We start from the raw sequence: 16,596 nt of genomic DNA on the forward strand, positions 1-16,596 counted from the left end.
CTGAAGTCTTAACAGATGTCCTATCATCCTGTCCCTTCTCCTTATCAGTGTTTTCCACACATTCCTTTCCTCTCCGATCCTGTGCAGAACCTCCTCGTTCCTTACGTTATCAGTGCACAATAAAACACAGACACTGCAATACCGTATATCTGTTTTGCACCAGCTGGATGTCTGTGAGTAAAGACCGTCTTCTCGAAAGGGCACACATGTGAAAATACACTCCTGGGCAACATTTAATACCTTGTTAATCCAGGCTGGTTACTGTAACGTGCCTGGATCCTCATTGGCATGTACCCACAAGGTGACATGCTGCTCAAGCCTGTTCCACCATTTGACAGCGGTCTTCCTAAGGTGATCCAGAGAGCCGGGAGCGTTAGATATAGTAGCACATTCCATTCATTTCATTCTTGCCATTGGCTGTACAGGGGATGGACAAAAATATGGAAACGCCAAAAAACACAATACATACCAAGCCTAATAAGGAGCAGGAAACCTGTTGGCATTTTAGCTTACAGATAGCTTGGAATAGATGAATGCAGGTCCTGTACGGTTTTCGATGGAACGTTATAGCGTTATTCCTGCAAAATAGTGGCAAGTGCAGATAATGATGATGTAGGTGGGTAGGCGACCAAGCACCCTTCTTTCCAAATTAGACCACAAAGGCTCAAAAACATTGAGATATGGCGACTGTGGTGGCCAGAGAAGATGCATCAATGCATCCTCGTGCTCAGAAAACCAGCACTGGGCAATGCGAGCTGGGCGAACAGGGGACCTGTCGTCTTGGAACACAGAATCACCATTTGGGAACAAACATTGTACCATGCGATGGACGCGATCACCCAAAACTGTGACATGGCAGTAATACGACATTGTACAGTAACAATGGGGCCCAAGGAATAAAACGGTATGGCTGCCCAAATCATCACCAGAACCGTGCCATGTTTCACTCTTGGGGCGTACGCTCGGACAGAAGTTGTAAACATCCGACCAAATGACGGTATTCCATTGCTCCATAGTTCAGGTTTTATGACTTCAGCAGCACGTTTTCCTCTTACGGGCATTTGCATCACTGATGAATGGTTTTCAGGAATTCCAGATCGCCTTACAGTTCCTTGCTAATGGAGATCCCTTCTTGTTGTTTTGGTGCTGACAGAGTTCGCGAGTCCAACATTCAGTTCTGCAGTGACTTTTACACTTGCAGTCCTCTTATTTTTTGTCACAGTTGTTTTCAGCGATGGCCCGTCATAAGCACTCAACATATACTTTCGTTCGCGTTGTGATTTAGAGGATGACGTTGTTTCACTTTCGCTGTATGAGGTGCAAATCTTAGATATGGGGCCTCTTGAAATACTAAACATTTTGGCTGCCTTGGTTGCGGAAGCAGCCAATATACAAATAGCAACATTTTTCCCACGTCTGAGGTCACTTAACTCCGACATAATGCACTCACATCTACACAGAACGCTATTCTGATAACAATACTTACAATGTGTGGGGATCACTGAACATGTGCCGTTCGTGTTTAGATATGATGGGTAGTCAAATGAAAACCGAACACCCACTACAACGCGACCATTCAAAACTATTGACTAAACGCGTTAAGACTTACCGTTCTGGGAGACGAGACGGTGTATTCCTCTTTCGCAGAACGTGTCTGCCTCTGACGGATCCACTCTTGCACTTCCTTGTCTGACTGAAACCGCTATCCACTTATGTCTTCCTTCAGGTCGTCAAAGGCGTGAAAATCACACGGTGAAAGATCCGCGCTGTACAGAGGATGTTGCAGTGTTTCTCAACCAAATCAATGATGCTTAGCCTCTGTCCAGTTGGCAGTGGGGAGGGGGGGGGGGGGGGGAGAGATAATGCAGGGGCTCTGCTCGTAGAGTTCCTCGAGCTTGGAACCACGAGCAATACGCAGCGCTATGAAGACACTTTGCAGAAAGTGCGATGTGCCATGTAGTCAAAGTGCCCAGGAATGCTATCGGCCGTAGGCTACGCTGCAGCGATTTAGTTGAGAAACACTGCAACACCCTGCGTACAGCCTGGATTGCTCGCAGTGACATTTTCACAACTTCGATGCTCTGAAGAAAGACATGCATGGACGTCGGTTTTAATCGAACGAGGAAGTCCAAGGGTTGGTGCCGTCGCGGATCTGCCAGCTGCCGGCAGCGTTTTACGGAACACGAATTGATCCTATCGTGTTCCAGTGGGATAAATGCCTTAACGTGTGTGATGACTGGCGTCGAATGGAAGCATTCCATTGTCCCTTTGTGGCAGGTGTTCGATTTTCATTTGATTACCCCTTATAGAACAGCCACCTGTAGGCCTGGCTAGCGTCTGCGTTTATCCAACAGGAGGAAGGGCAGTATCGGTCATAAATCTTTATTGCAGATCGATTTCAGCTATTGTGCAGCTACCTTCAGTGCAGTTATATTCATGTCACGATGGCTGAATTTCACTGAAGATAGCTGCACATTAGCCGAAATTGATCTGTAATAAATAGGCTAAAAAGTTACGTCCGATGCTGCCATTCCTCTTATCTTGGATCTCATTAATACGGTCGTGGAGCACGTTGTTCCTGACAGAAACAAACCGGAAGGTCTGCTTTTATGTCCACGCACGCGTTTCTCGCATTGTTTCCATATTTTTGTCCTCCCACTGTAGGTGTTCACGAGCAGGTGCGACGTTTTCGCGGATTATCGTATACAAAGACGAACCTATCTCCGAAATGTCGACTTCAGGGCTAGACAGTAGGCCGGAGGATCCTGTCCCAATACTCCAAAGCCTTCAAATTACACTCGACAGAGATGAGAGACCTCCGACCTCCATATATGTTACCTGCCTAAAATATGGTTGACCTGTTCCGAATCCGTAGCACTGCATGGCCGAGACATGCGTTTGGTACCTGACCGTTGCCACATTCCTCTACAGTGATCATCAGATAAATCCTATACTACAGTTTCTATTCCAAGTGTTCCCTTCACTATCTTCTTCGCGACAACGATACCGAGGGGGTGGGGGCGGGGGGAGAGGAGCAGCTTCTACTGATATTCGCAGTGGTCGCCTAGACGACAAATGGACTGAATGGAGACGATTTTTACTATCTAGATGGACATAGCCGTTCAGGTTGCTTCCAGAATAGAAGTTCTGTTGCATTCTTGTCCGGATGCTTACAAGCTGTTATTTTTAGACTGCGGTATTCAGCAGGTGTTGTTAACAGTGAGGGACCACTAAGCTGGAGATTCTAAGTGCTTTGAGTTTCACGGTAGTGGCTGAGGGTTTGAGTGATGTCGCTGTGATTCGTCGGGCAGCGTATCTTACTGGCCAGTTTCCTGCCTTAAAGTGACGGTTCTCACACGATCGAAACTTGGAGACATGTTGAGGCATATTGACAGACTAAACAAGTGGCATGTTTCCCACGACACAGCGCGCCCTACTAAACTACACTGCAAGTTTTCTTCTACCTCCGTTAGACAGAAGGCTGTATGTAGCGTATTCGTGTCGACAGAGCTTTCGGAACGAATATTACATCTGCAAGTCATGATGGTGGTGCATAACTTCTTTTGAACAGTTTATTTGAAATTATTGGTTAGTTTCTTTGGAAGCTGCCGACTCTTTGCTTGATACTATAACAAGCTGCGATAATAACACCTCTTAAAACTCGTACGAAATAGGTTAAGTGAGACGTACGTTTCAAGCAATGAACGTTTGTCAAAGATAACAAAAGAAGTCTTGTTTTGTAATAATTACATAATACCTAAAACAACTTTTGGATGTCGTAGTGCTACACGTAGACATCTACATCTAGGTCCGTATCCCACCATTCTCTTCGCGGTGTGCTGTGGAGGATATTTTGTGTACTACTGTCAGCTGTCCCCTTCCCTGTTCTAGTCGCAAATGGTACACGGGAAGAACGATTAGTGGTAAACGTCTGTGTGAGCTCGAGTCTGTCTAAGCTAATTGTACACATGAGACTTTTTCACTGTCAGAGAGGTTCTGCGAGTAACGTATGTCGTTTAAACAGTGCCGAGAGTACGAAGTAGCATCCTTGTCTGTGCCGAGAGTCATCTCGCCTGCAGTGTCTGAGAGTGGGGCAATATCTCAGACAGTCCCTCTCTACCAGTTTAGACACCACCCCCCGCCCCCCCTCCCCAGTGTAGGCGGCAACCCCATCTCTCGAGAGTTGCTCGCCGTAGCTCTCAGACAAGGAAAAAGAGAGAGCTGAGAGTACTCCGAAAGCGCTGAGCGGCCATATTGCGTCCCGGATTTGTGCCGTAATTCAGTTTTTACACTACAACTTATTGGAACTATATTTCACCGTACTCATGCACACATTAAATAAAAATACCCACTGAAGTGTGTGTTTGAGCCATAATTTGTAGCCGTGACATGTTTGTGAGCGAAGAAATCGTCCGGTTCACTTCCCACACGAACAATTTGCCTATTTCAGAAGTTCTAGACCTAAACAAAGCAAAGCACATATAAAAACATCAGAGGCACATTATACGCAGCTAATAAAATGAAATAAAATAAAAATTTTTACTTAAGAGACTTGATTCCACTTCATTACGAAAATGTGTATAAGAGACTAGCAGGTTACCCGCTGGGGGAAATTAGCATCGTAACAATCAGCTCTCGAAATGTGTAACGGCATTGTCGAGACTCGCTGGCTGGAGTGTCCGTGCGGTTCTAGGCGCTGCAGTCTGGAACCGAGCGATCGGTACGGTCGCAGGTTCGAATCCTGCCTCGGGCATGGATGTGTGTGATGTCCTTAGGTTAGTTAGGTTTAATTAGTACTAAGTTCTAGGCAACTGATAACCTCAGAAGTTAAGTCGCATAGTGCTCGGAGCCATTTTGTCGAGACTGCTGAGACTACCATCGCGATGGATACACTCTGTGAAGTGAATGTCAGCAGCGTGTTGGCAAAAAGAGTAATGAAGTAAGCTACCAGGTTGTGAACTCAGGATCAATTTCTACATTTAATTAGTACATACAATGAAAATCCAGCGTTATCTAATGTATAGTTACTGAATACGGAAAATGAGACAAGGAAACTGGCAAAGTAGTTTTATAACATAGATTAATTAACGTAGAAAAGCGAGTGAAGTATGTTTGAAAGTAATTATTTTGGAACTCGGAAAAATGACGTTCCATTTAAAGTAATACAGCTGTACCGGTATCAATAATTTTTTATGAACTGGTATTTAGTGAGTATATTATTACATTGGAAGTTGAGTAACAGACCTTAACGAAATTACGAGGGACCCTTAAGTCAATACAAGTAAAAACATTCAAATAAACGTACGCCAGGTAACGCTTGTTTTATCTGATATCCGCCCTATTTGGCTTTCGAGCGTATGTGGGTCCCAAGATGAAATCTGGTGCACTATATCAATTCAATTGTTACTGTATTAAATATTAAAGAGAATAAACGTTGCTGGTGCTAGAAATATTAGTGTCATTAGCTGTCTTTAACAGTAAATATTATCTAGATTGGCAGTGCTGGGTCCAATTATAAATAGTATTTCTTCCACCTCCAACATTATCATTCTTGTAAAATTTCGATATTGTTATGGGACTTTCCGCCAAAAGCTCAACAATCAAATTCTTCCATGCTCCAAAATCAACACGCTGCCTAATCCTCTCTGTTATCCAACATGAACGACGTCGTTTACATTTTTTCTTTGCCACTCAAAATATTAAAAGTGCAGCCGCAGCCCGACACTCCTTCATCGCAACGTCTTTCTTCATGCAAATAGCCACGACAGAAAAATCTCGCGGGGCGTGATCTCTCAACTCTCATAGACACTCTCACACTGGTGTGTATAAACGCTTTCCACATTTGCTCTCGCAGGACTCTCAGAAACGCACGAAAAGTGCTCCAAGTAACTATAAGACAGTAACTTTGAGCGAAAATTCGCCTCTGGTGTAAACAACTATGCGAGTACTACCTGAGAGTATCAAACTGTCAGAGCTAGAAACACTCATACGCATCTCCATCCTCAACCTTCATAGTCTTTTCACGTGAGGAGGAACTAATTTGTCGGTTCAGCCTTCTAGTAACTTAAGCAATCGAAATTTTTGCAGTAACGTGATTGAGAACGCCTCTCTTGTAGCGTATATCACAGAAGCTGGATGAGCATCTCTGTGACACTTGCACGTCTAATAAAGAACACTGTTACGAAACATGCTTTTCTTCTTTCCATCGTCCTTATTTCCTCCATCAGTCCTATGTGGTAGGGGTACCAGACTGTCCAGCAATGTTCAAGTATCGATCGAACGACGGTTTTGTAAGCTAGCTTCTTTGGAAGTAGACGACACTTCGTAAGGATTCTTCGGATGTTCTCATTCTGGGGTCTATTATTGCTACGAGTAAAGTCATGTTCTCCACACGCGTACCCCCAGATGTTTTAATGTTATGACTTATTATACTCATTGTTTCTTAGAAAAACGGGTCTTTTTGCTTATTTGGGCGCAATGTGTTTATGCTGAGGGTCACCTGCCAATCCCTGCACCATACGTCGATTCTGTGCAGACCTTCCTGCATTTCACTACAATTTTCTAGCGTTGCAACTTCTCCCCACATACAACATCATTCGCAAACAGCTTATGGAGTATCGGACATTATCCAGTTGGTCATTTATGAAGGTATAGCGAGACAGGTTTAGGCTACCTTTACCCCTTGAGTGCGTTTCCTTGGATTCAAGAGCCTTGAGTGGAACGCAGTAAGCTATTAGATTTCCAAAACTTTATTATCACAACCTAAAAAGGACATCAAAGGTATGCATATATTATTGTCCTGAGCAATTCCTAATAATACCTATTTTTATCAAAACAACCAAAAATTCTAATAGCACATACAGAGGCAATACACATGAAAAGTTTATGTCTAGCAAACAATCCTTTTAAATAACTAAAATAGTTACAACTACAGAGCAGGTGGAACTAGGAAACTGACTCGAAGCAGGCTCTAAACTTCTTAAATCAGCGAGGTTTAAACACGCCTTAGAATCACGATTAACACTGCTGTGTTATACTGTGCTGAATAAATTAAATTTGACAGCAAACAGTTTTGACATTATACATAACTTCGAGCACTACCTCAGAGTGGCAGGCAAAAGTACCGAGACACATAATTTAACAACGAATAGACAGTTTTTAAACATTAACTATTAATCAATGAAACAGTGGACATACCTCGCCGCAACTAATCAAACTGAAGAGTCAGTAAACACAAACGGCACGTTAAGCTAGAAAAATGTAAATGGGTACTCGAGATAAGAGCACTAGCCCATTAAAGATAACATTTGAAAGACAGTTAAGAACGCTTGCTCACGTGAATTAACAAATTTAAAAGGCAGACTTTAAATCCGTAACTTTTGATCAATAAAATCACGGACCGTGTCCGCCGCAGTTAATTAGGGAGGTTTAACAAGAAACAACAACCAGATTTGGTGCTATTAAAATAAAGCTAAGGGCCCTAGCCCTCTAAAATTGGCAAATAGGAAAATGACTATTTTAAACACAATAAAATTAGATCTATAGCACAGTGGACGAAGTCCTTAGCAACTAATTAGGGCACTGTGGCAGCTAAAACTAGGGATTTAGTAGTAGCAAAATAAGTAAACAACTGCTCAAGCCCACATAGATTAACAATTGAAAATAACTCCTTTTTAAAAGAAACAGTAACCTAAAGTCCATAGGAAGGGCAAAAGCTCGCGTGATTGAACTAATTCAAAAGACAATTTTTAAAGAGTTACATCTAACCAAGATAACAGAGCACGTAGGCCTTAACCACTAGTTACGGGAATCTGACAGCCCGTTTGGTGGTTCAAATGACTAAGCACTATGGGACTTAACATCTGAGATGATCAGTCCACTAGACTTAGAACTGCTTAAACCTAACTAACCTAAGAACATCACACACATCCATGCCCGATGCAGGATTCGAACCTGCGAACGTAGCAGCAGCGCGGTTCCTGACTGAAGCGCCTAGAACCGCTCGGCCACAGCGGCCGGCTCGTTTGGTGGTAGCAAAATTTTTAAACAGGTGCTCAGACCAAGGGCACTAGCTAATTAAAATCAACTAAGTGAAATGACAAAATGTATAATATATTAGTTAATGGCGGACTTAGTACTGAACAATTAGGCAGACAATCTTGGCGACAAAACCCCTCTTGCTGAACCAACAGTTTCTAGGAAATAAACGTTGCAGTAATCATATTCTACACTTGCCGAGAATTCTTAGACAGGATGCATCGTCTTATTACAACAAGTATACACAGCTTATTGTTCACTGCACCATCAACCATTCCAAGCGGTGGGCATAATGAGCGGCCATTGGATAAACATTCTGCCATCGGCAGAGCAATGGGCGACGTGCGTGTTCAACAAGGATATGATACTCCAGCAAGTACGCCACCACATTCACGTCCAAAACTGATCTTACAAAGCACCTTGACCCCAAAGCTTCTATAACAAAATAAAGCAAATTCATTAGTTCATAGAAGTTTGGAAAGCACGCTCCGAACAAGGTAATTGACAGACAACCAAAACGACGGGCGAGCACACAAAGAGATGAAATGGTATCACTCCGTTTAAAGCATGAAACATTTATTAAGCGACTCTCATGATCATTTCCCGCAGCTGGCTCTGGCCATTTGTGGCCAGACACCCGACTTCACTCTGTCTATCCCTGGCGCAACGCAAACAGGACGAAGTACAAACAATTCCCGGAAAAATAGCTCTGGACGGACGTGCACACAGCACATGATTCCGACTAGAAGACTGTGTACGGAATCCACCTTTCTCCTCCATGTACTCACGCCTACCGCCTGTCGACTCGCTGCTGCTGAAATCTTGTTACCTCACGCGACGCGCGCTCCCTCTAAGTCCCGTCCGGCACAGCACTCTCCCTGCTAATCGGACGACGGAGCGTAGTAGTCGATAACTGCGTGTCAGTTTATACAGGGTTATTACAAATGATTGAAGCGATTTCACAGCTCTACAATAACTTTATTATTTGAGATATTTTCACAATGCTTTGCACACACATACAAAAACTCAAAGTTTTTTTAGGCGTTCACAAATGTTCGATATGTGCCCCTTTAGTGATTCGGCAGACATCAAGCCGATAATCAAGTTCCTCCCACACTCGGCGCAGCATGTCCCCATCAATGAGTTCGAAAGCATCGTTGATGCGAGCTCGCAGTTCTGGCACGTTTCTTGGTAGAGAAGGTTTAAACACTGAATCTTTCACATAACCCCACAGAAAGAAATCACATGGGATTAAGTCGGGAGAGCGTGGAGGCCATGACAAGAATTGCTGATCATGATCTCCACCACGACCGATCCATCGGTTTTCCAATCTCCTGTTTAAGAAATGCCGAACATCATGATGAAAGTGCGGTGGAAAAAATGGTTCAAATGGCTCTGAGCACTATGGGACTCAACTGCTGTGGTCATAAGTCCCCTAGAACTTAGAACTACTTAAACCTAACTAACCTAAGGACAGCACACAACACCCAGCCATCACGAGGCAGAGAAAATCCCTGACCCCGCCGGGAATCGAACCCGGGAACCCGGGCGTGGGAAGGGAGAACGCTACCGCACGACCACGAGATGCGGGCAAAGTGCGGTGGAGCACCATCCTGTTGAAAGATGAAGTCGGCGCTGTCGGTCTCCAGTTGTGGCATGAGCCAATTTTCCAGCATGTCCAGATACACGTGTCCTGTAACGTTTTTTTTTTTTTTTTTTTTTTTTTTTTTTTTTTTTTTTTTTTTTTTTTTTTTCCTTGCAGAAGAAAAAGGGGCCGTAAACTTTAAACCGTGAGATTGCACAAAACATGTTAACTTTTGGTGAATTGCGAATTTGCTGCACGAATGCGTGAGGATTCTCTACCGCCCAGATTCGCACATTGTGTCTGTTCACTTCACCATTAAGAAAAAATGTTGCTTCATCACTGAAAACAAGTTTCGCACTGAACGCATCCTCTTCCATGAGCTGTTGCAACCGCGCCGAAAATTCAAAGTGTTTGATTTTGTCATCGGGTGTCAGGGCTTGTAGCAATTGTAAACGGTAAGGCTTCTGCTTTAGCCTTTTCCGTAAGATTTTCCAAACCATCGGCTGTGGTACGTTTAGCTCCCTGCTTCCTTTATTCGTCGACTTCCGCGGGCTAAGCGTGAAACTTGCCCGCACGCGTTCAACCGTTTCTTCGCTCACTGCAGGCCGACCCGTTGATTTCCCCCTTACAGAGGCATCCAGAAGCTTTAAACTGCGCATACCATCGCCGAATGGAGTTAGCAGTTGGTGGACTTTTGTTGAACTATGTCCTGAAGTGTCGTTGCACTGTTATTAATGACTGATGTGAGTGCATTTCAAGCATGATATACGCTTTCTCGGCTCCTGTCGCCATTTTGTCTCATTGCGCTCTCGAGCGCTCTGGTGGCAGAAACCTGAAGTGCGGCTTCAGCCGAACAAAACTTTGAGTTTTTCTACGTATCTGTAGTGTGTCGTGACCATATGTCAATGAATGGAGCTACAGTGAATTTATGAAATCGCTTCAATCATTTGTAATAGCCCTGTATACAGCGTGGCGCAGTTAAAAATTGCCCGCCTCCTCTTTGAAAGTGAATGCAGTATTTTGACTTCTGAAATAAACAGCTACAGCAGTGGACAGTTTTGTGCAATAATCGTTTGTTAGCATTCTTCTGTCAGAACTGAGTCAGTGAAGTTAGACGTTTCTCTTTGTGGTCTGCAAAATGACTTTCTCGACAGAAGAAAGAATTGAAATTGGGAAGCGTAGGTGGAAACAGGTTCGATTAAGGACATTTGCGAAATTTTCGGGGTCATGTATCCGTATAGATGACTACCAGGAAAGGCAGCAATAAAGAGTCTGTAAAAAAAATCTAAAACGACAAAAAACTCATTCAGTTCTCACACCGAAAGTTATTGGAGACATTCGCCGAAGAATTATTCAGAGCTCAAAGAATCTACACGCAAATTGGTCCAACAGCGCTTATAAGTAGCAGTTGCTAGCGGATATTGAAAAGCCTTAATTTGCAAACATATCCTATGACGATTGTTCATCAGTTATGGGAGGATGACAATCAGAAATGTAAAGACCACTGCACGTGGCTTTTGAATATCATCAACAATGGCTTGTTACACCCTTTGCGTGACACCATGAGTGATGAAGCATGGTTTCATTTTTCTGGTAATGTGAGAACCCTAACATTGTGTGTCAGCAACCACTCCATGATAAAATCGGAATTTGGTGCGGCGTAACAGAACACTCATTATTGGACCGATATTTTTTGTCACTGCCTTCAACACGGTTGCATATATGGAAATTTTTGATACATTTTATGCTCAGCTCATTGAATATGAAAGACAACACTGCTTCTTCCAGCAAGATGGGGCAACATGCCACACGTCAGTAATGTCTTCACTGAAAAATGAAACGTCAGCAGACATGGCCACCACGTTCGCCGGATCTAACAACATAATGATTTTTTCCTGTGGGGGTACTTGAACAGCAACATCTTGAAATCCACACACAGTTTGGTTTCCGAAATGGCAAAAATACGGAGCCAGCCTAGTAGAATTCACAAAAGCTGTACTTGATGCTCTTGACAAAGATGAGTGTGTCACAGGCATATTTTTGGATCTTTCTAAGGCGTTTGATAAAGTCGACCACAAGATTCTATTAAATAAATTAGAAGCATTAGGAGTAAGAGAAGTAGCTAATTACTGGTTTTGATCATACCTAACAGATAGGATACAAAGAGTAGAGATAACACATAATTCAAATAGATCCAAACATTTAGTGAAAGACTTACCAGAACCAAAATAAATTAATATAGGGCTTCGGCAAGGTAGCATGTTAGGACCAATACTGTTCCTGATATACATCAATGACTTTCCCAGAAGTGTTACTCATGGTGATAAAATTCTGTTCGCTGATGACAGCAATATTATTGTCACTGAGAAAACAAGATAACTCCTTGCTGAGAAAGTAAATGAAACTTTCAAGGAAGTTTATGATTGGACAATAAGCAATAAAGTGATATTGAACATAAAGAAAACTAATGCCATGAATTTCAGTTTGAAGAGGAAAAATGACAATGTTAAATTAAATGTAGATGGCACCTCTCTAGACTGTGTAACAAATGCAAAATTTCTAGGAATGAATATTGATTCTCAGTTGAAGTAGTGTGAACACACAAAGGTACTTGCAAACCGAATGTCATCAGCATGTTATGCCCTTAGAATCCTATCATCTGTGTAGCATGGAGTGTCTTTTAGTTACATATTATTCATATGTACACTCAATTCTTAGCTATGGCATTCTTTTTGGGGGAACAACTGCACAAAATATGAACACAATTTCCAAACTCCAGAAAAGAGCCACAAAAATAATAACCAAAAACACTGATCGAGTTCATTGTAAAGATCTCTTCAAAGCACTGGTGATTTTAACTGCTCCGTGTGAATACATTTACCATTCGATTGTACACATCAAAATAGCATTACCAAGAAAAAATAAACATAACACTCAAAACAGCATTTTATGCAATACATTTTGTACATTGAAGGATTACTTAGCTAAAACATGGTAGGGGTTTGATAAAAAATTTTATACAAGTAAATACTAATAGTAATGATTATAAAACATCCAACATTCCACATAACACCTTCACTTTGTTTTTTTTCCTTCTTTTTTCCTTTCTAGAAATACTTACCCCTGAGCTATGCATAGCACAATACTAATATCTCTTCCTCTTTCTGAGCTCAACATCTATCTCATTATGGAGGGATGCTGACTCAGTTTTTCAGGATAGCAAATGTGAAGTTGCGGTACAGAAAATGGCCCAGAGATCACGTGTGCTTGTGTGTGTGTGTGTGTGTGTGTGTGTGTGTGTGTATGTGTGTGTTTGTGATGTGTTATGAAACAATATGTGTATAGCTTGTGCAGTGACTGATAGATATGAGTGAACAGTCTGGCACTGCATTATTTAATAAGTTATTTGTAAAAAAAGTATTGTATACCAGGAGTAAATCTTATGATTGTCTCTAACTAGAAGTCTGTAAATATATGTGTGTGCGAATTAGCTTATTTTAAATTGATCTAAGTTTGTAAATACTTTGACATGTCCTATATACTTGTAAAAAGAGAACTACGGGTGAGTAAAGCTGCTGCTGCTACTACTAATACTACTACTACTACTACTACTACTACTACTAGAGTACAGGAACTGAAAGACAGCATCAGCCACAAAGTTTCGACCATCAATATCCGAATTTCGCGATGGGTGTATTTGAATATGCTTAGACGTGCACAGCTGTGTATTGGTGGTGCAGTGGGTCACATTCAGCATCTGCTATAAATGTACTTTTCATTGTATTTTTCATTGTAAATAAATGGTAAGTCTATTTCAGCTCTTCGTTTCTGTACTTTCACTGCATTTCCTTTAGCCTTACATAGTCTGCTTGTATCTGCGCCACCAATTATTTCGAACAGTAACGGTCGTGTAACACTCCCTTGACATATACCCGAAGTCACTTTTAGCCTACCTGTCACAGTACAACACAGTGTCGATGTCGGCAGGCCTGTCGCTATCACTGCTGCTGGAGAAAGACGGGACGAGCTGCCGGCTGGCCGTCATGGCAGACGCTTTCGTGACGCCGCATCACGCCGCCATCGCAGAGGCCTTCCCCGACGCGGTGAACACCATAGCCCAGGTCATGCAGGAGCAACGACAACGGTCTGCCCAAAGATCGAGGTCCCAGTCGCCGGACCCGTCTCACAAGTCAGCCTCTGCGTCACGGCCAGAGACGCCGCTGCCTTCGCCCGGCAAGACCCCACCGCCGACCCCGACACCTGACAAGACGCCGCCCCCGACGCCACATCCGTCAAGCCCGGGTTCGGCGTCCCCGCCGCCAGCGCCATCTCCGCCATCAACGCCATCTCCGCCACCTGCACAGGAGCTGTCGCCGCCAGGCTCACAACACGCCTCACCACCCACGCCACCAAGATCACCACACTAGACTTGTGAGGACGCGATCGTCAAGATAAACGCACTAAAGTGAAAGCACTATCACTGTACTTGCCTTTCTCTTCCGATATTGTGTTGAAGCGCCCTCCAGTGCACACCACCTGATGATAGTTTCCATTCAAGTACCTGCAACGTAGTTTGACCCCTATTAAAATACGCAAAATAATATCACAGATGAGCAGCACTTGTGTTTATCTTCGCATGTTTATAAATATACACCATATGATATCGTGGGGTATGAAGTTACTGATTTCTCTTTAACTAGACCATATATTTCTACAGAACGCTAGAAGAAACCAAATTCTGAAACAGATCTGTGTCAGTTTAGTTAAAATATGCATATGATTCTGGAGCATTAACAATTGTCAATTATTATAAAACAATTTTATTTTGAGTTCCAGTTGCCAATTTTTACAGTTACGGCCAGTCTTGGCAGTTAAGTCCTCATCAGCTATCTGATGATGTCATAAACGTCGAAATGAGTCATAGCTGCGAAAAATTTGCGACTGGGAATGAGTTTTTTTTAAGGTAATTATAAAAATAAAAATATTTTATCTTGGCAATTTTATGTTGCCACTTTTAATGGCATGCATTTACACTCACTGATGTTTCAAGATAATCACTCTGCCACAGCTGTTACAACATTACAAATTAGTTACATGTGGCAATAGAATCCTCTGATTTCCCTGTGCTGTTATTATTGCTGGTAATTCACATTCCTCGTTACTTTATCAGGGAGACAACATTATTTACAAAAATCTAAATTTATCAACAACTGTAATCTGCCAAAAATGCAATAAATAGTGCCTAAACAAAATTATGAAAAATAATTAGAAAGAGGTTTCAAAATCTGTAAACTTGGATGAGAATTGGCAGACTACAAGAGTTTCTGATTCTTAGTTTCTGTTACATGTTTGATAAAAGCAAGAGCAGAAATATATAGAATATTGAATCTTACCTACACAGAAAAGAATAAACAATGAGAATGTATATTTACTGCATGAAGGAAAAGTGCTCAGAAATTTACAATATATGTAATTGAATCATGTAACAATAGTATTATTTGATTAAAAACAACTTCGTGTAGTAGACAGTTTTTTCTTCACCTTGAAAAGCATGAAAAAATTTCCATATATGCATAAATGACACTGAGCCTCTTACCTGTGGCTTCTATCACTATAATGGTAAAAAGACTATGAGACTAAATGACGGAAAATTATGTTTTCACACTCATTTCATCAAATGACTATGGAGAAAGAAGACACAAAAAGTTACTGTTATGTACTTTAAACATTAAATTATGTATATTACATTAGCTGTATTCCATTGAAACCACAGAGAGCGATCTATGGCACCTGGAAATTAATCAGAAACATACATTTTTTCATGAGCAATACAATAAAATAGTTTAACATTATATGTATATATAATGTTAAACTATTTTATTGTATTGTATATATACCAGAATTATGCTTTTGGTTTCTGAAAATATCATCCTTATAAATTGATTTTCTACATAATTGATTTTTAGCACATTACTGAGGGGGAACATGCAGAATAAATTAGTTTCTTTATTTATGTTGTTATTGTACATGCTGCAAACTAAGGTACTACAGTATTTCTTCTCATTGGGTTTTCCAGTTAAGACTCTGATCAATCTCTAGTCCTAAAAACTTAGCACTTTATACTTCTTCCATTTCATTCTTTGAAGAAACTATTTTTATAATTACTGGAATTCTATGGGAAGGACTGAGTTGTATGTACTGAATCTTATCAGTGTTTAATGATAATCCATGTACTGTTTGAGATTGATATGGAACTGATACATTATGATTTCTGTCATTCATTTCAGATGAAAAGTGTGATATGCTGTGTCATATACTCTACTTTAACTTTTACCTGAGGAAATCATACTTCAGGAATTAAAATCCATAGCCAAATTACAAAATATTTTGATTCTGTATTTTCTGATTTATTTATTCTTATGTCATCTGTCAATGTTTTTCTGATCTAAGTGCTCATAAATTCTGTCCTTGATCGATTTTTTAAATTCTTGTTGCAATGAGAAGTATTTGTGGTACTACACTAATGTATAGTCTCCATTTTTGTGAAGTGCCTTGACTGTAGCATGTTTATATCTATCTGAGTAAGAAGTAATGTGAAATGATCCATTACACAAGTAACTAAATATATTTCAAAATCCAGCTGAACAACAATTAATTTATTCTATAGTTGATTTCATCATAACTTATCAACATTTGTTTACAAGAGAATTGATATTAAGTATTCTTTTGCAACTGTAGGGTAACTGAATTTAACAAATTTATTTGGAATGATTTTCTTATAAATTGTAGGTTGCCTACAACAGACATGTTCCAACCTTAACTTATCTGCTACTAAAAAAATGTTATTTAAAGTGTCTCAATTTTGTAACTATTTTGGCTCAGTTCATTATCTGTTTTTGAAAAAATTACTTCATTGTATTGATTAATCTTTGTTGTCTCATTTATCACTGTGTTCCAAGTAGTTCGTTATTGGA

General features: G+C 41.2%; 1 protein-coding gene across 2 annotated transcripts in view; it reads left to right on the forward strand.

Annotated features, from left to right (window-relative positions):
* Positions 1-16,273, forward strand: part of LOC126162145 (uncharacterized) — a 128,356-nt gene extending 112,083 nt beyond the window's left edge. For both annotated transcript variants that reach the window (XM_049918441.1, XM_049918442.1), the window contains exon 9: positions 13,610-16,273. In XM_049918441.1, coding sequence (XP_049774398.1) covers positions 13,610-14,049 — 440 coding nt within the window. In that variant the 3' untranslated portion in view covers positions 14,050-16,273. The remainder of the gene's footprint in view (positions 1-13,609) is intronic.
* Positions 16,274-16,596: the final 323 nt, after the last annotated feature.

The sequence above is a fragment of the Schistocerca cancellata genome, chromosome 2 (genome assembly GCF_023864275.1).
Source record: "Schistocerca cancellata isolate TAMUIC-IGC-003103 chromosome 2, iqSchCanc2.1, whole genome shotgun sequence".
In the NCBI taxonomy this organism is placed as follows: domain Eukaryota; kingdom Metazoa; phylum Arthropoda; class Insecta; order Orthoptera; family Acrididae; genus Schistocerca; species Schistocerca cancellata.